The sequence below is a fragment of the Patagioenas fasciata genome, chromosome 1, assembly GCF_037038585.1.
Source record: "Patagioenas fasciata isolate bPatFas1 chromosome 1, bPatFas1.hap1, whole genome shotgun sequence".
NCBI lineage: Eukaryota > Metazoa > Chordata > Aves > Columbiformes > Columbidae > Patagioenas > Patagioenas fasciata.
The window spans coordinates 44,270,990-44,284,746 of NC_092520.1; the positions used below are offsets into that span (position 1 = coordinate 44,270,990).

The 13,757-nt window shown below is 36.2% G+C and overlaps 1 protein-coding gene across 6 annotated transcripts in view; it reads left to right on the plus strand.

Annotated features, from left to right (window-relative positions):
- Positions 1–13,757, plus strand: part of PIBF1 (progesterone immunomodulatory binding factor 1) — a 120,145-nt gene that overhangs the window by 86,550 nt on the left and 19,838 nt on the right. For 2 of the 6 annotated variants that reach the window (XM_065831247.2, XM_071806140.1), the window contains one exon: positions 8,560–8,644. The exons of 2 other annotated variants lie outside the window; for them this stretch is intronic. In XM_065831247.2, the coding sequence (XP_065687319.1) occupies positions 8,560–8,644 (85 nt within the window). 2 more of the 6 variants (XM_071806150.1, XM_071806160.1) reach the window with 2 other exon arrangements.

Here is a 13,757-nt window from a genome sequence, read left to right on the forward strand (position 1 = left end):
GCTGAACTTTGATTCAGTAAGAATACTTTTTTATTCCAGAATCAAGTGCTTTTAATATTTTCCTGGACTTAATACAAGAAAAACTTCTAAATTGTATTATAAATTATATATTACAAATTTTTCCAGGACACAAAAAATCACAATGTTCTCTATATATGCAGGATCTTACTTGCCAATTGTGAAAAAAATCACCAAAGAATTGATCACTAGCAAATTAAATTTTCTGATTATGGGAACACGAAAACATCTTTCATTATTCACATAGCATTTCAAAAGTCTCTGAAGAGCTAGGAAAAAAGGGAGTAAATATAATAGGTGAGGTCATTTCTGAAAGTGTATGTTTCATGCCTTTAAAATATGTAATAATTTTAAATGCATTATTAGCATTGATGCTGTTGAGTGTTTATGGCTCATTACAAATAATCTGTATGCCCAGATATTCTTCCTAAATTTAGCCTACGAATTAAGGCACCTAAATTAGGAACTTAGTCATGTCAGCTTTCCTTAGTAGTTCACAGAGGAAGTGGCATCTCCAAAAAGCAATTCAGATTTTGGATGGAGTGAGTCATTTGCCAGAGATGCCTGTTACTCTCTATTAAATATAAAGGGAATTTTTGGCATCTTCAAAGTGCCTGAGGTTAAGGAAGAAAATGGATCCACACCACAGTGCGAGCATTCATGGTAAACATACCAGCAGTACTGTCCTGTGGTGAGCTGGGGTGTGCTCACCACTAGTCCGTGTTTCTGTAAATAAAAGTGTGGACTGACAAGAAAAATATTTTTATCCTTAATGGTTTCGTCGCAAAAAAGTAACACCTACTTTGCACATCAAATGTTTTGGTAAGAAGTTTTTTTCCTGTAGTTTCCAACATTCCTTGTGTACTAAAAATAATCATTATTCAATTATCACAACTTTGCCTCAACTTTGCAGTGGTTTCATAGGCCAGTGAAATTCTAAAGTCTTAGGGCTTCTGGTACATATCCCTAGTCCCTAATTTTGGTATTCATAACTCCACATTCAACTCAAATGTGCTAAACTGTTAGCTGATATTCCCTGGGGCACAGGAGAAAATATAATCTCGTATAAAATTGATAATGTTGCTCCTTTGCTTTACCGTAAGTTAGAGGAAGGGATTTCTCATCAGAGAACCCCATTACATTCCCGCAGTCTTTTGTCATGAGGATAGCCTTTTGGAATCTACTGATGACAGTTTTAAATTAAAATATCCTTTAGGTGATTTCAGATTACTTTGTGGACCAGTCTAGCTCCGAGCTATTCCAGAACTGAATCAGAATGGGATTTAAATAAATTAGTGATAATCCCTACCAAATATATGCCGAGTGAAGCTCTTCTGGATCAAAAGATTTAGACCACTATTCCTATCCTTCTTTCTCAGTTTATTAAACAGTATTTTGTTGGTTTGTGTGTGGAATATTTTTGAGAGGATGAGTTCAGAGAATTAATGCTCCTCAAGGAGAGCCCTGAATTCTGCAGATGATGTTGGTGCTATTAGAAAAGTGATAGTGAAAACACTAAACATGGTTTATGAAGCCTGGTTTCTCTGTATCTTACCTCTGAGGGAAAAAGTTAATATTTGTAAAGTTATTTCAAAAGGAAATGTTTTTTTCAACCGTTACCTAGAATTAATAGTTAATACTGCAGCTCTGCAGTAGTAGCCTCTTTGAGGTTTAATTTATACTACAGTTACACAAAGTATATTATATTTTTTTTAATTTTACATACAATACGTGCCTTAGTTTTATTTCTAAAAATCAATTTCACAAGTACCAGCTAATGGAAAAATAATGTTCATTTTCTTGCTTTCAGACAGACCTTTAAAAATACTATTCAAAAATACTATTAAAAAACAATCTCATATTTGAGTACCAGATTGTAAACAAATTACCATAGTGTTGATATGCCTGCACCCTCCCAATCAAGACTGAATACTTCATTTTATCCTCACAGCTACCCTGTGCTTGATCATGCTTTGCCTTCCTTCGTGTTTAGTGTGCAGAATCTATGATTCAGAAGTGTTCTTTTCGCCATGTGTTTTTATCTCATCTGCTCATCAAGAGAGATGGTTCTCCATTATGTAAATCACGGATTCCCTAAGCAGAGCAGTCACACCTGTGTTATCAGTGCCAGTGTTTTCTATCATCTCTCACTTAACTTGAGTGTGGAGGGATCAGCAAGGACTAATTTGCAAGTGAATTTAATTTTTTAGACTTAATTGGCTTCTATGCACAGTGATGACGGCCAATAATCTTTTTAGAACATGCTCCTTGGGTGGTTAAGTTCTAGCAGATTTCCCAGGATGATGAGTCTGTACTTTATCGCAACCTTATAAATGTTTTGCAGCAACCTGCAATGCTGTGTATTTCCTTGTGTATTGAGAAGTCTGTTGGTTGCTGTTGGATGTGGTTTTGACTCTGTGATGAAATAGACTTGATGAAATAGTCTTGATGAAATCATCACAAGAGGAAGGCAACTGTGAGGAAGACTGTCTACGACAGCAACCTCCTCAGTTAGGGCTGTGGGTGTTCTTGTGCCATATTTCTACTGATTTTTTGCAAAATGACCTAAAGTCACTTATAATGCAGTCCCTTGACAGGCAACAGACATGTTCAGAATTCCCCACACTGCATCATTCTGTGAGTGTCATTTCTGACAGCAGTTGTTCCCACAAGAGGAGTGGGACAGATTCAGGCAGATCATTTTGATATAATACTCTTGAGAAGTCCTACAGACCCATATAAGTTTCCTTCCAACGTGGTCTTCAGAGTTCACTTTAACCAGAGCAGCTTATGCCTTCATCCTTAAGCATCACACCTCTAGAGCAGGGTCCATCAAACTCATGTTCACTGGGGGCCACATCAGCCTCTCGTTTGCCTTCCAAGGGCCGAATGTCATTTTAGGACTGTATAAATCTAGTAGTATTTACATTTAGACAGGGCTGATGTGGCCCCCAGTGAAAATTAGTTTGATGCCCCTCCTCTGCAGCTAAGGCCATTTTCAGGCCCTTTGTATCACAATGCCTTCCTTACTTCGAAGGACTATTCAAATAGTACTCAAGGTTGCTTATGTCAGTAGCTGTCAAACTGAATCATAGAATCACAGAATGGTTTGGGTTGGAAGAGACCTTTAAAGATCATCTAGTTCCATCCCCCCTGCCATGGGTAAGGACATCTTCCACTAGATTATGTTGCTTAAAGTCCCATCCAATCTCTCCTTGAAAGGAGACAAATAGTCAAAATAGGTACCAGACTAATTAAGGCCTTAAAGTAGTGTATTCCACCAGAGCTGGAGAGACTTTGGTGGCTTTCTGAGAAGTGTGCCTTTCACCCAGCTCTGTGGATCTTCAGCCATACCTTCACCAAGAACTACAAGAGCCATTGTGGCATAGATGCTTAGCTGAGCAGCCATCATTGCTGTTAGTTATTTGCATCAATGACTTTGGGACCCATCTCCAGGTTATTACAGGTGTGTGACATTACTGCTTAGGTTCAAGTGTGAAGGCACAAGTGTGTTATCACTCAAACATAAAAAGAGAGATTGTTTAGGGATGTCTGCTACCACTCTCCTTCCCACCCCCTGAGAACCCAGGCAGGCCGTGGGCTGTGCTGGCACTTGGCCATGGAGAGACCCAAGGTGGCCCTGGGAGCAGAATACCATGTGTGCTTGTGCACTGAGCCATGCACCTGCAGATACGCTTCCTACACAAAACCTTTGGACTTGAGTGACAGGGCATCTGCAGGGTGAATTTATAGGTGGTCCACATATCTCAAAATATTCAGTTAAGTAACCTCTCATTTATGTTAGTCCACATAGCACTCTCATTAATAAAAGTAAATAGCAATGGTTAATAAGAGCAGGGGATGAAGATGACTCCTTGCTGCTATAAAGAAATCTCTCTCGCATACAATTTTTTAACCAGAAATTAAAACATCACGTTTAGCACTCCTTTTGAAAAGAAATGCCTTGTGACTGTGTCACGCTGTGGGAAAACAAATCTCTGAATTTCATTCTTATGTGTGTAGTGAAGTAATTGTTGTTTTAGTACATAATTTTTTGCTAAAAACATCTACGTTTATAAATAACTGGAGACATTAAACAAGCCTCCATTCATAAAGAGAGGGTATTTATTTTCAGTGCAGTTACTCAAATTTCTCAGTACCAATGGCTGGTTTTAAATGTGGTTCCCTTACCCAAAAGCACTCCTCAAAAGCCTAACTGTGTGGCAAATCTAGAAGCAGTACAAGGATTTTGCTCACTAAGAAGCTATGTACTGAAATGTTCCTTACCTAAACATTTTGGGTTCTCTAATTGCCATCCAAACATTATAAAGCCCAGCATACAGTGTTAACTGAGGTTTTCCCATCACAGAATGGGCAATGAGGTTTTTATGAGAACATTAGCGTTCTGTGAGATATGCATCATCTGTTCCAATGCTACTGCAGTTTACCAGAGAAATGCTCCAAACAAAATTTGTAAAAACTTTTGTTTTCCTACAGATGAACATTTTCTGAAGTGTATTACAACTTTTTAAAAGTTGGGGGTTTTTCAGTGGTTTTTTTTTCTCTTTTTACTATTTTAAAAAAAAGTAATTTCTTTTTAATTTGGACACTACACACATAAGGTGTTAAGCTACCTGAATCAGTCCAATTAAAATCACTAAGCAATCTCTTAAGTGCCTTTAAAAATCTGATCTGTGGTTATTTAACCACACAATGTGAAATTGCAAATTGTTTATGTATTTTCTCTTCTAAATAACTTTTATTTGCAGATTTTTTTTGTACCTCTCTCTGTATCTACATGACTTAAAAAGAAGATTTGACTTAGACTTTAAAAATTAGCTGTCTGCTCTGAGCTATTCATCTGTAGTTTGCAGAGAAGGGATAACTGCACTATATGCCTATCTAATACATTCAGTTTATATTTTATATTCAGTACAAAACCTTCACAAAAACTATTTCTGTGTTTGATTTTTTTGATGGTAATATTCGCATAAGAACATAAAATGCAAAAATTAGCAGAAGATTGGACTTCAGTTTTCAACTTCTTCATGCTGTAACGTGAAATAAACAAAGGCACAATCGTTTTTTTTCTTGTAGTATTTGTGGTACACAGTTCACTGAAAAAGAAACCTACTTTTTACAAACTGAACAGAAGTAATAATAAAAAACAGTAATATATAAAACCATGTCTATTTAGTGTGTCCAGCATAAACATATTATCCAGAATATCTAATAATACAAACTTCTGAACAGGATAGTACCTAGTATAGTTAGACCAGAGATTTAAAAGATGGCTTAATTACCCAAATTCAGAAGGCTTTCCAAGTCTTGAGACTAGGAAATGTTAGTTTCCACTCCCCAGAAAAATCAGGTCACCTATAAATGTCTTATTTACAATATCCAAGCTGCCTTGGCTTTAGATCTTGAGTAAAGCGAAACAGAACAAGCCGGTGGTTGCTGTGAGCAATGGGAATGTATGTGACAAGTGTATTCCATGGTAAGTCCTGCATTCCTGGTACCTGGATTCATACCTGGCTAGGTTTTGAAAGCATGATGGAATGAAACTGAATCTCCTCCCAGACGTTTTGGTTTCTTCTGAAAACCCAGGCGCACAGAAAAAAAGCAAGAGCTGCACTGCTTTACAGTTCCTTCTCCAACCTGGATTTCTGGGGCCACAGTTGTATGACGCATCGCAACGGGCACCTTCTCCACGCTCAGGATGGAGCAACCAGTGACCAGGACTGTGGAGCAACATTTGTCCTGCAGTGTGAAAACAGCCATTTGTGCTCTTAAATAACTCCAGGCATTTTAGATCAATCATTTCAACACAGTCCGTTTCTTGTGAGTGTTCACAGGTTTTCACCCTGGAACAAGTCATTGGAACATTTCTTTTAGTGTTTAGTACTCTAGTACTTTAATACATCTCTATATCATGAAAACTTGAAAGTATGGTTAACGATGGTCAAGGAGATCCCATCTCTTCAGATTAAAGTTATAGACCTTGAGCTCAGTTGTTAGAAGCTGGTTTGTCTGGACTCCTAGATTGTGGTTTCAGAAGCACAGTAAGGCAGTTAAGGCTCTCTGTCACCAAATGGAGCAGTCTCATCCTTATCTTCAGCTGTGGGTTTCCACTGTACGTGGTTAATAAACTTGTTTTGGTGATCCACATGAAAACACAACCTTTAAAAAGAATTCCGCTTCCATCAGGTCAGGGAAGTCACCTACTTATGTGGTCACAAATTTTCTAGTACCAGCACAAAGAGCAGGTTACCAGAATGTGTTTAGGGAAGGTTGTTGTTGCAGCAGCAGTTTGCATTCAGGTGAGCTGAAACAAGCTGTAAGGCTGCTCTCATTTGTTACCCTGCCAATTAAAAGTGGATTAGGTTAAACTACTGTTTGATGGAAGTGGAGGGTAGTTTAAAGCTAGAACTCCCTTGACTGCTGATATCCAACATGCCCGTTCAGAACAGTTTCATTAATGGACTGAAATGGTCAGTCTTCTTCCCAAAATTGAACTTCTGAAGATATTTCTGATTTACTTGGCCATTACAGGTGTGAATTTGTTATCGTTATGTTTGGTAACTGCTTTCTCGTTCTCTTTTGCACTATTCTTTCAGAAGTATATGAATTATTTCCTTCTATCCACAATGAAAAAAAACCACAACTATTACAAAACTACTAAATCTGAAGTCTGCGTGTGCTTTGGTAATTCTGTATTCATACGTATGGCAGAAAACACATCAAGTGCTACTAAGTGATGTAGCAGTCTAATTCCTATATTTGACCATAAACAAAGAAAATTAGAACTACTCAGCATGGATCAGTCATGACATATTGTTTCAGAAGATATAACCAGTGTAATAGGTTTTGTTCTGTAGATTAAACTGAACCTTGAACATGAATGTCTGGTTTAGTCGTGAACACTGATGTTTATGCTTATTCAGTGCACTATTTAAGGAACTTTTATTATTGCTTCTGTAAAAAGTTTGTGAGTCATTCTCTAAAAGGATTGGTTTATGTTGTTAAGAAGTACAGAAATACAAGAAAAACTGACATATCAGTAAGTTAAAACACATGAACCCAGGAAAAAATAGTAGAACATTTTCATCATGATTAAAAATGTCACAGAAAATAAAGCTCTTGAAAATATAAAAATATCTTTGTAGTTTTTCATAAATGTTAATACTTTCCTTTTAAATAACTCAGACAACTAGGCAATTTAGCCAAAGCATACAATTTTTCTGAGAATTAATGAATGCCTAGAAGGAACTGACAGTCATAATTTACAGTACGGAGATTGCAGGAACTGCCAGAAGATCTCTGGGGCAAAGGATGATGTTGCTTACTTGAAACAAGTAGATGATACACAGCCAATTAAAGAAAAGTTTGATTTATTTTGTTGATCATTTCTGCATTAAATACTGGGAATATTAAATAATCCGTGCTTGCAACATATGTAATTGCTCCATTCCATTTATAAAATTTCAATACATTTGTTTTTGAATTCCTGTCCTGTATTCAGTATTACATATTTGCACACCATATGCAGAATTGGTTTTTGCATAGTTGTTGATCTATGTTATAATTTATATTGTACATCCTATTTAAATAAGTCATGCTAATGGCAAATATAACATTTGTCTTCCAAGAAAATTGCTGTGGCTGTTTTAACAAACTAGATTATACACTGGCGTTATGCATGCATTAGTCTGAAGTGTATTGTTGGAAACTGATGTTGGAGCTAAATATGAAAATCCGTTTAATTATATTAGAATTGCTACATGGAATCAGAATGTGTATGCTAAACATTTCAGGGGTTCATATTCTATAAGAAAACAAAGAACAATTAAAATTAAACTTGACATTGTACTATGAAAGCATGCCTTTGTGCTAAAACAGTTTTCATACTTGGTTCACAGGACAAGCTTAATCCCATGCATTGCCCTGGAATATGAAATAAAAAATAGCAAAAATAAATTTACAGTTTCTGCAGAAACTACGCAGCTAAAAAGGAGAGCTGCATGTTGTTCTTCTTTGTATTAGTTATTTTCAAAATTCTAAGTACAGTCGTACAAAAAGCGGTGATACTGAGAGAACAGTGTTTTCTGCTACTAGTGATGCATGCAACAAAGAAATCTGCATTTTGATATGTAAGTGTAGATATAAGGAACCTTTGTTTATAAAATTATCTCATTTTACCTGGAAGAAACCAAGGCATAATCATAGAAGATTCTGATCATTTAAATTTAAATAATTCTTCAGAGAATGAAAACCAAGCAAACAAAACCCACATATTTTATGAAGGTTTTCCATAGTATTTCTGTTTGACTAAAATAAGATTTTTGTATATATCGGTACATTCAGGCCCCTTTATAAAATTGCAGCGCTTGAACATAGAGAAGGATCATTTGATACAATTACTTGAGCAGATTTTCATTGTTGCTGGTATTTAGCTTTAGAAAATTCGTGTTTCAGCCAGAATACAAGATTAAGAGAGATTATCTGTTGCTATTACTGTATTTCCTATCCTCTTTCTACCAGTCTTTTAAATAAAGAAAAGACAGCTTTGCTGCGGGTCAAGAATCAAATGGCAGCAGATTTGGAGAAACTTCTAAATCACCGTGAGGTAATCTTCCTGTTTTAGCATTACTACCATAAGTATGTTTTTTCTCTCCTCAGCCTTAAACCATGAGGGAAAAAAAAAATGGTTTAGTTTGATTTGTTGGGGTTTTTTGTCTGTGTCATTTTCAGAAACACAAGTGCTGGTGTCTGTCAGGCACTCAGGAGGCTCTCAGTTGTGCTCTCAGTTGCTAAAATCTCTCTAATGACTTGGTCTCACTGTCCTTTCTTTTCTTATGTGCACGCAACAGAGGTGCCTTGCAAAGTGCTTGGCATTCGCGAGCATTTAACAAGTATTTAGATAAAAGCAATGAAATTGATGCACGTAATCTGCAAGGCCTGCATGTGCCCCGGTGTGCCCCAGGGTCAATTGCTGCTCCACCATCACCAGACAAAAAACCTGGACAAACCATTGCACAATTCATTTCCAGCGTGCACATCTGAGTTCCTTTTCAACTCCAAAATAGGATTCGGGGAGAGGAAACAGGACGGTAGTCACACAGGTTTCATCTAGACAAGAATCAGGGTATTTCTTTATGTACTTAACTTGAGATTCATCAAAGAAAGGAGTCAGGGTGCTACTGGAGTGCATTCTTAGATCTAAAAGTATGCAAAATCTTGCCCTTTAGACATATATGCTCTATATGGGGATTCCTAAAAGGCCTTTTCCGAGATTTCTCTCTAAACAATCTCAAGAGACTAACATGTCATGGAGTATGAGAGAAAATCTTTCTGCAGATTAAATGTCTGAAATGAAGGACAAAATTAAGTTTACCAAAGGAGTCTCATACACAAATTATCTGAAAAAGGGTGAACAGTAATATGGAAAGTTTGCTGAAGATATGAAATCAAAAGCTGACCATGAGCAGCTGTTAAATGATCTCTCAGAGCTGCTGAGTGATTTGACAAGGATTTGCAGAGAAAACCCAACATTAATGAGTTAAAAATTATAAATGTGAGGAAAAACAACACAAGTTATGTATATGCAGGACCTAAACAGCTATTTACCTGTTCAGAAAGATCATAATAGAGTCATTATATCAATAGTTCTCTGAAAATATCCTTTCAATTCTCTGACTGGGAAGAGAGATGTTGGGGAGATTCCTCTCAAGGAATCTCCAACTCCCCTAAATTATCCTGAGATTGCAGTATCACTCATTCTAATACCATTATTTCAATAGCAAACTGACTGTCCATGTACCTTCTCCTCCATCTCCTTTCCTTGCTCCTTCCCCAAATTCCTTTTTGGATCAGTAAATCAAAACCCACATCTGGTCCCAAACAGTTTGTCTCTGACCAGTTACAAAACCATTTTTTGTTAGAACAAACCAAACCAATTTCACTGACAACTGAGTCTAAGTGAGCCTCAGCTTAAGTGAAAACTGTGCTAATTGTGTTCCCTGAGTGCAGATCTCAAATGTGAAACAATCACCTTAAAACTAAAAAGAAAACAAGTGCGTAAGTTGTTTACTTTCTATGCTGAATTGTGCTGCATGTTCGTCTGGTGCAATTTCCTCCTAGAACAGTTTTTGTGATCGTAGTGCTTGTGAAGTTCCATGCATGGAGATTAAAATAGTCTAATTACAGAAGAGAGTAATTGAACATGCTTCCCCAAACTGCAGGTGTCATTGACCTGGCAGAACCATCTGTAGGTGCATCAGAAGTAAACATTCCATAGCTCTTATTTCTGATGTCTGTACCCACATCATATATTGAAATTTCAAGTTCAAGACTGAGACAAAAGCGAATGTTCAGTTTGGGTTATATTGGGGTTTGCTTTTTCCTTTTGGTTTTTGGTGATTTTTTTTTTTTTTTTTGGTTTATATGAAACCCACTCAATGTAGCAGGAAACATTTAAAACGTTTCTAGATATTTTGTAAACCTTATCACTGTATTGATGAATCATCATAGCGTTATATTAATGATATGACAAATACTCTGAGGAAACATGACTTAGTTGTATAAACGTAGTGAAATTTTTGAATTTCCAATATGATAGGCCCTTGGCAGGCTAATTTCGGATTAATTTATTTCAAAATGTCCTGTTCCTACTCCTTCTCTCCCAAGTAGTGCTGCTGCCAAGTAGTTATGCTCTCATAGTAGTTAGGCCTTGGGTGTCTAGTTTTAGTAGCGTCATGTCAACCAACACGCATTGCAGCTGATGAAAACCAGTAGAATGTGATAAAGGAAAAATTTAACAATGTTTTGTAAGAAAATTGTACGATTTATACCTCAGAGCTATGCAACATGGTTATATCCCAACAACATTAGCCCCTATAAGTACCCTCACAAACTGTTCCTGATATGCAGCAGTTTGGTTCTTCTTGTCATTTCTCCACTTAAAAGGTTCCGACTGTGGCAAACAATGCAAGCGAGGCTGAGCGAGGCGGGCTTTAGAGAAAAGAAAGCAAATACTTACGTCTGAACCACACTTCATCTTGAATGTTCCTCATACCCTGGATGTTAAGAAATGGAGCAAATATTCCCAATATCATTACGGTTTTGACATATTTTTTTTTATATCTGTTAAAAATAAGCCACATTAGTCATATTGTTTTACGTAATAGTGGTGATGTTTTTTCAAGTCACCTATGCAGAAAAGGATATAAATACTGAAAAAGAAACATTAGAAGTTGCTTGCTTGGGGGAAGAAAATTACGAAATGCTAGTACAACGCACAAAAAAACCTCTAAGAAACACAAAAATAAGCTGAAGTTCTGTTAGAAAAATGTGTGAAAATAACAAGTTGCGGTTTTTTTGTATGTGTGTGTGTACATTTAACTTTTTAAATTCCTTTTTATTCCTAATGCAGCCTTTCATTTTTTACTTTTTATGCAGACCTCTTCCAGTAGTGTTACAGTTTATTAATTTCTCTAAAAGGCAATTATCTCATGTAATTAATCTTTGTACAGGATAGGACAACTTAGTTTACAGTGAGTTAGTCTTCAACTGAATTTTTTTGCCATATTAATAAAACAATTAAATATGCAGTAACATCACAATTTCACAGTAACTATCCCTGCCAATAGAAAAAAACAAACCAAATTTTCAAATCTTGGGTTACTAAAGACTTAACTTCATTTAGACAAGGTATGTGTTTTTAAACAGAAGTAACATGCAATCTGCAAATACAGATTTAGGCAATTTGAAAAATATGAATTATGGGTTTCTGTGTTCTGTACATGCTATCATGTTATATGATTGCTATCAGTCTTGTTTAGTCATCGCACATATTTAACTGTCATGTCTTGTTAGGAATTACCTTGTTGCCCTCATGTTTGCAAGTAAAAACATTAGAATTCTTGAACAGATAAACCCAAGATACTCATAGTTCCCATAAAATGAAGTTTAGGTATGTTACAAGTACAAGCAAAAAGCCAAAACAATGTTAATGCCGTCTTACAGCAACGTGTTTCAATAAGTACACAGTTTTGACTTAAGGTATTCCAGCCTGTGTGGTCTCAGACTCTAGTTAACACATTTTAATGAAATGTTAGAGTTCCAGGGGTTGGGGTTTTTATTTTTATCTCCTTGTGATATCAACTGGATTCATAATGCTTGCTTTGGAGGTAATTATAGCATTTTATACACTTTTTAAATAAAGAACTTGCATTCATGCGTAATCTTACTTCCCCTTTTATGTATTTTAATTATGGAAGAAAAAGTTAAATATTCAGCTATGAATCTTGGAAGAATTTATAGAGGGCTCTTATGTGAGCACTTTTATTACAGGAAAAAAAAAATGACACTAGATATTAATGTGATAAAATAGCTCATTATTTTAAATTATGTAGACAGCTAATTTGATGATTATTATTATATTTTGCTGTGGGAAATTTAAGTGAAAATTGGTCATTTGACTACACTCATTCTTAAAAGGTGGAGTCCACCCATGAAGGAGAAAAATTGAAGCTTTTGTCTTTTTTTTTTTTTAGACTATATTCTTAATTGTTTCTAAACCTTCTATTTCTTTTTTTTTTTTCCTGAATTAGTAAATGAATGTGGAACATTTTTAAGTCTTGGTTCTCATTTAGATCATTGCAAATCAACTGGTACAGTAAAATTTCATATCTTCTTCATGTGAATAAAGGCAAACTTCACTTTTTGAAGGGGAGTTCAATGACATTGTTGTGAGGGACCAGTATCCAGGATCGTGCTGAGGTTTTGTTCTTAGAGGTTCATAATGGAGCCTTCACAGAGCTACCAGTATCATGACGCCATTTGTAAACCCCTCAATGCATGTTAGCCAGTACAGTTAGTACAGCCAGATGTTTCAGCTGATTTCAGGCTAAGAAATCTTACATGTTTTGTCAAGATAACCAAGAGAGTTTTTAATTGTTTTTCCAGATCCATCAGAAAAGCATAACACATTGTTTAGAGGAACAATGGGGTCTCCAGTTAATAACCGTCTAGTAAACAGTGGTGTTCTTGGGGTTTTTTTAAAGGATATTTCAAATCTAGATTTTTTTTTTGCATTATTATTTGTAGTCTGTGTTCTCTTTTTAGTCAGCTGAACTTTACACTTTTGACCCTCTGTCTTTTGTTGTGAATAATCAAACCACACACACACGAGAAAGACTTGTAGTCTTGATGCTTCCCACTCTTAACTTCACCACTTACCCCCAAATTTGTATCCTCATTGTCCTAGTGTCTTTGTATAGACAGAGGAGCATGAGTAAGAAGGATGTTCCTTCAAGGCATAAATCAAGATGAATTTATACATTATGCCCTAGTTGACCTAATAGTTATAACACTGTCTTACATCTTTGCTCCTGATCCTCCTCCTCCCTCCTCCACTTGCACCAGCTCTGGAGCGTCTCTAATGCTGCACTGGAACGATTCAGATCACTAAACAGAAACCTAACCTGACAGACAAAACAAAAAAACAAAATGAAAAAATAAAGAAAAAAAAGTGGGTAGCTATCTGTTAGGTTAGCAGTTTGAATCACCTTTGGAAAGGGTCCAGCAAGGAAAAGAGCAAGTAAAAATATTTGTATGTCAATATTACTTGCCTGTGAAAAAGAGGGCACTTTGTGTTCACAACTGTAGAGTACAGCACACCAAGCTTCTGTGCCATCTTTTATCTGCATCCAAACGGTATCCTTTTGTGCATATAACGG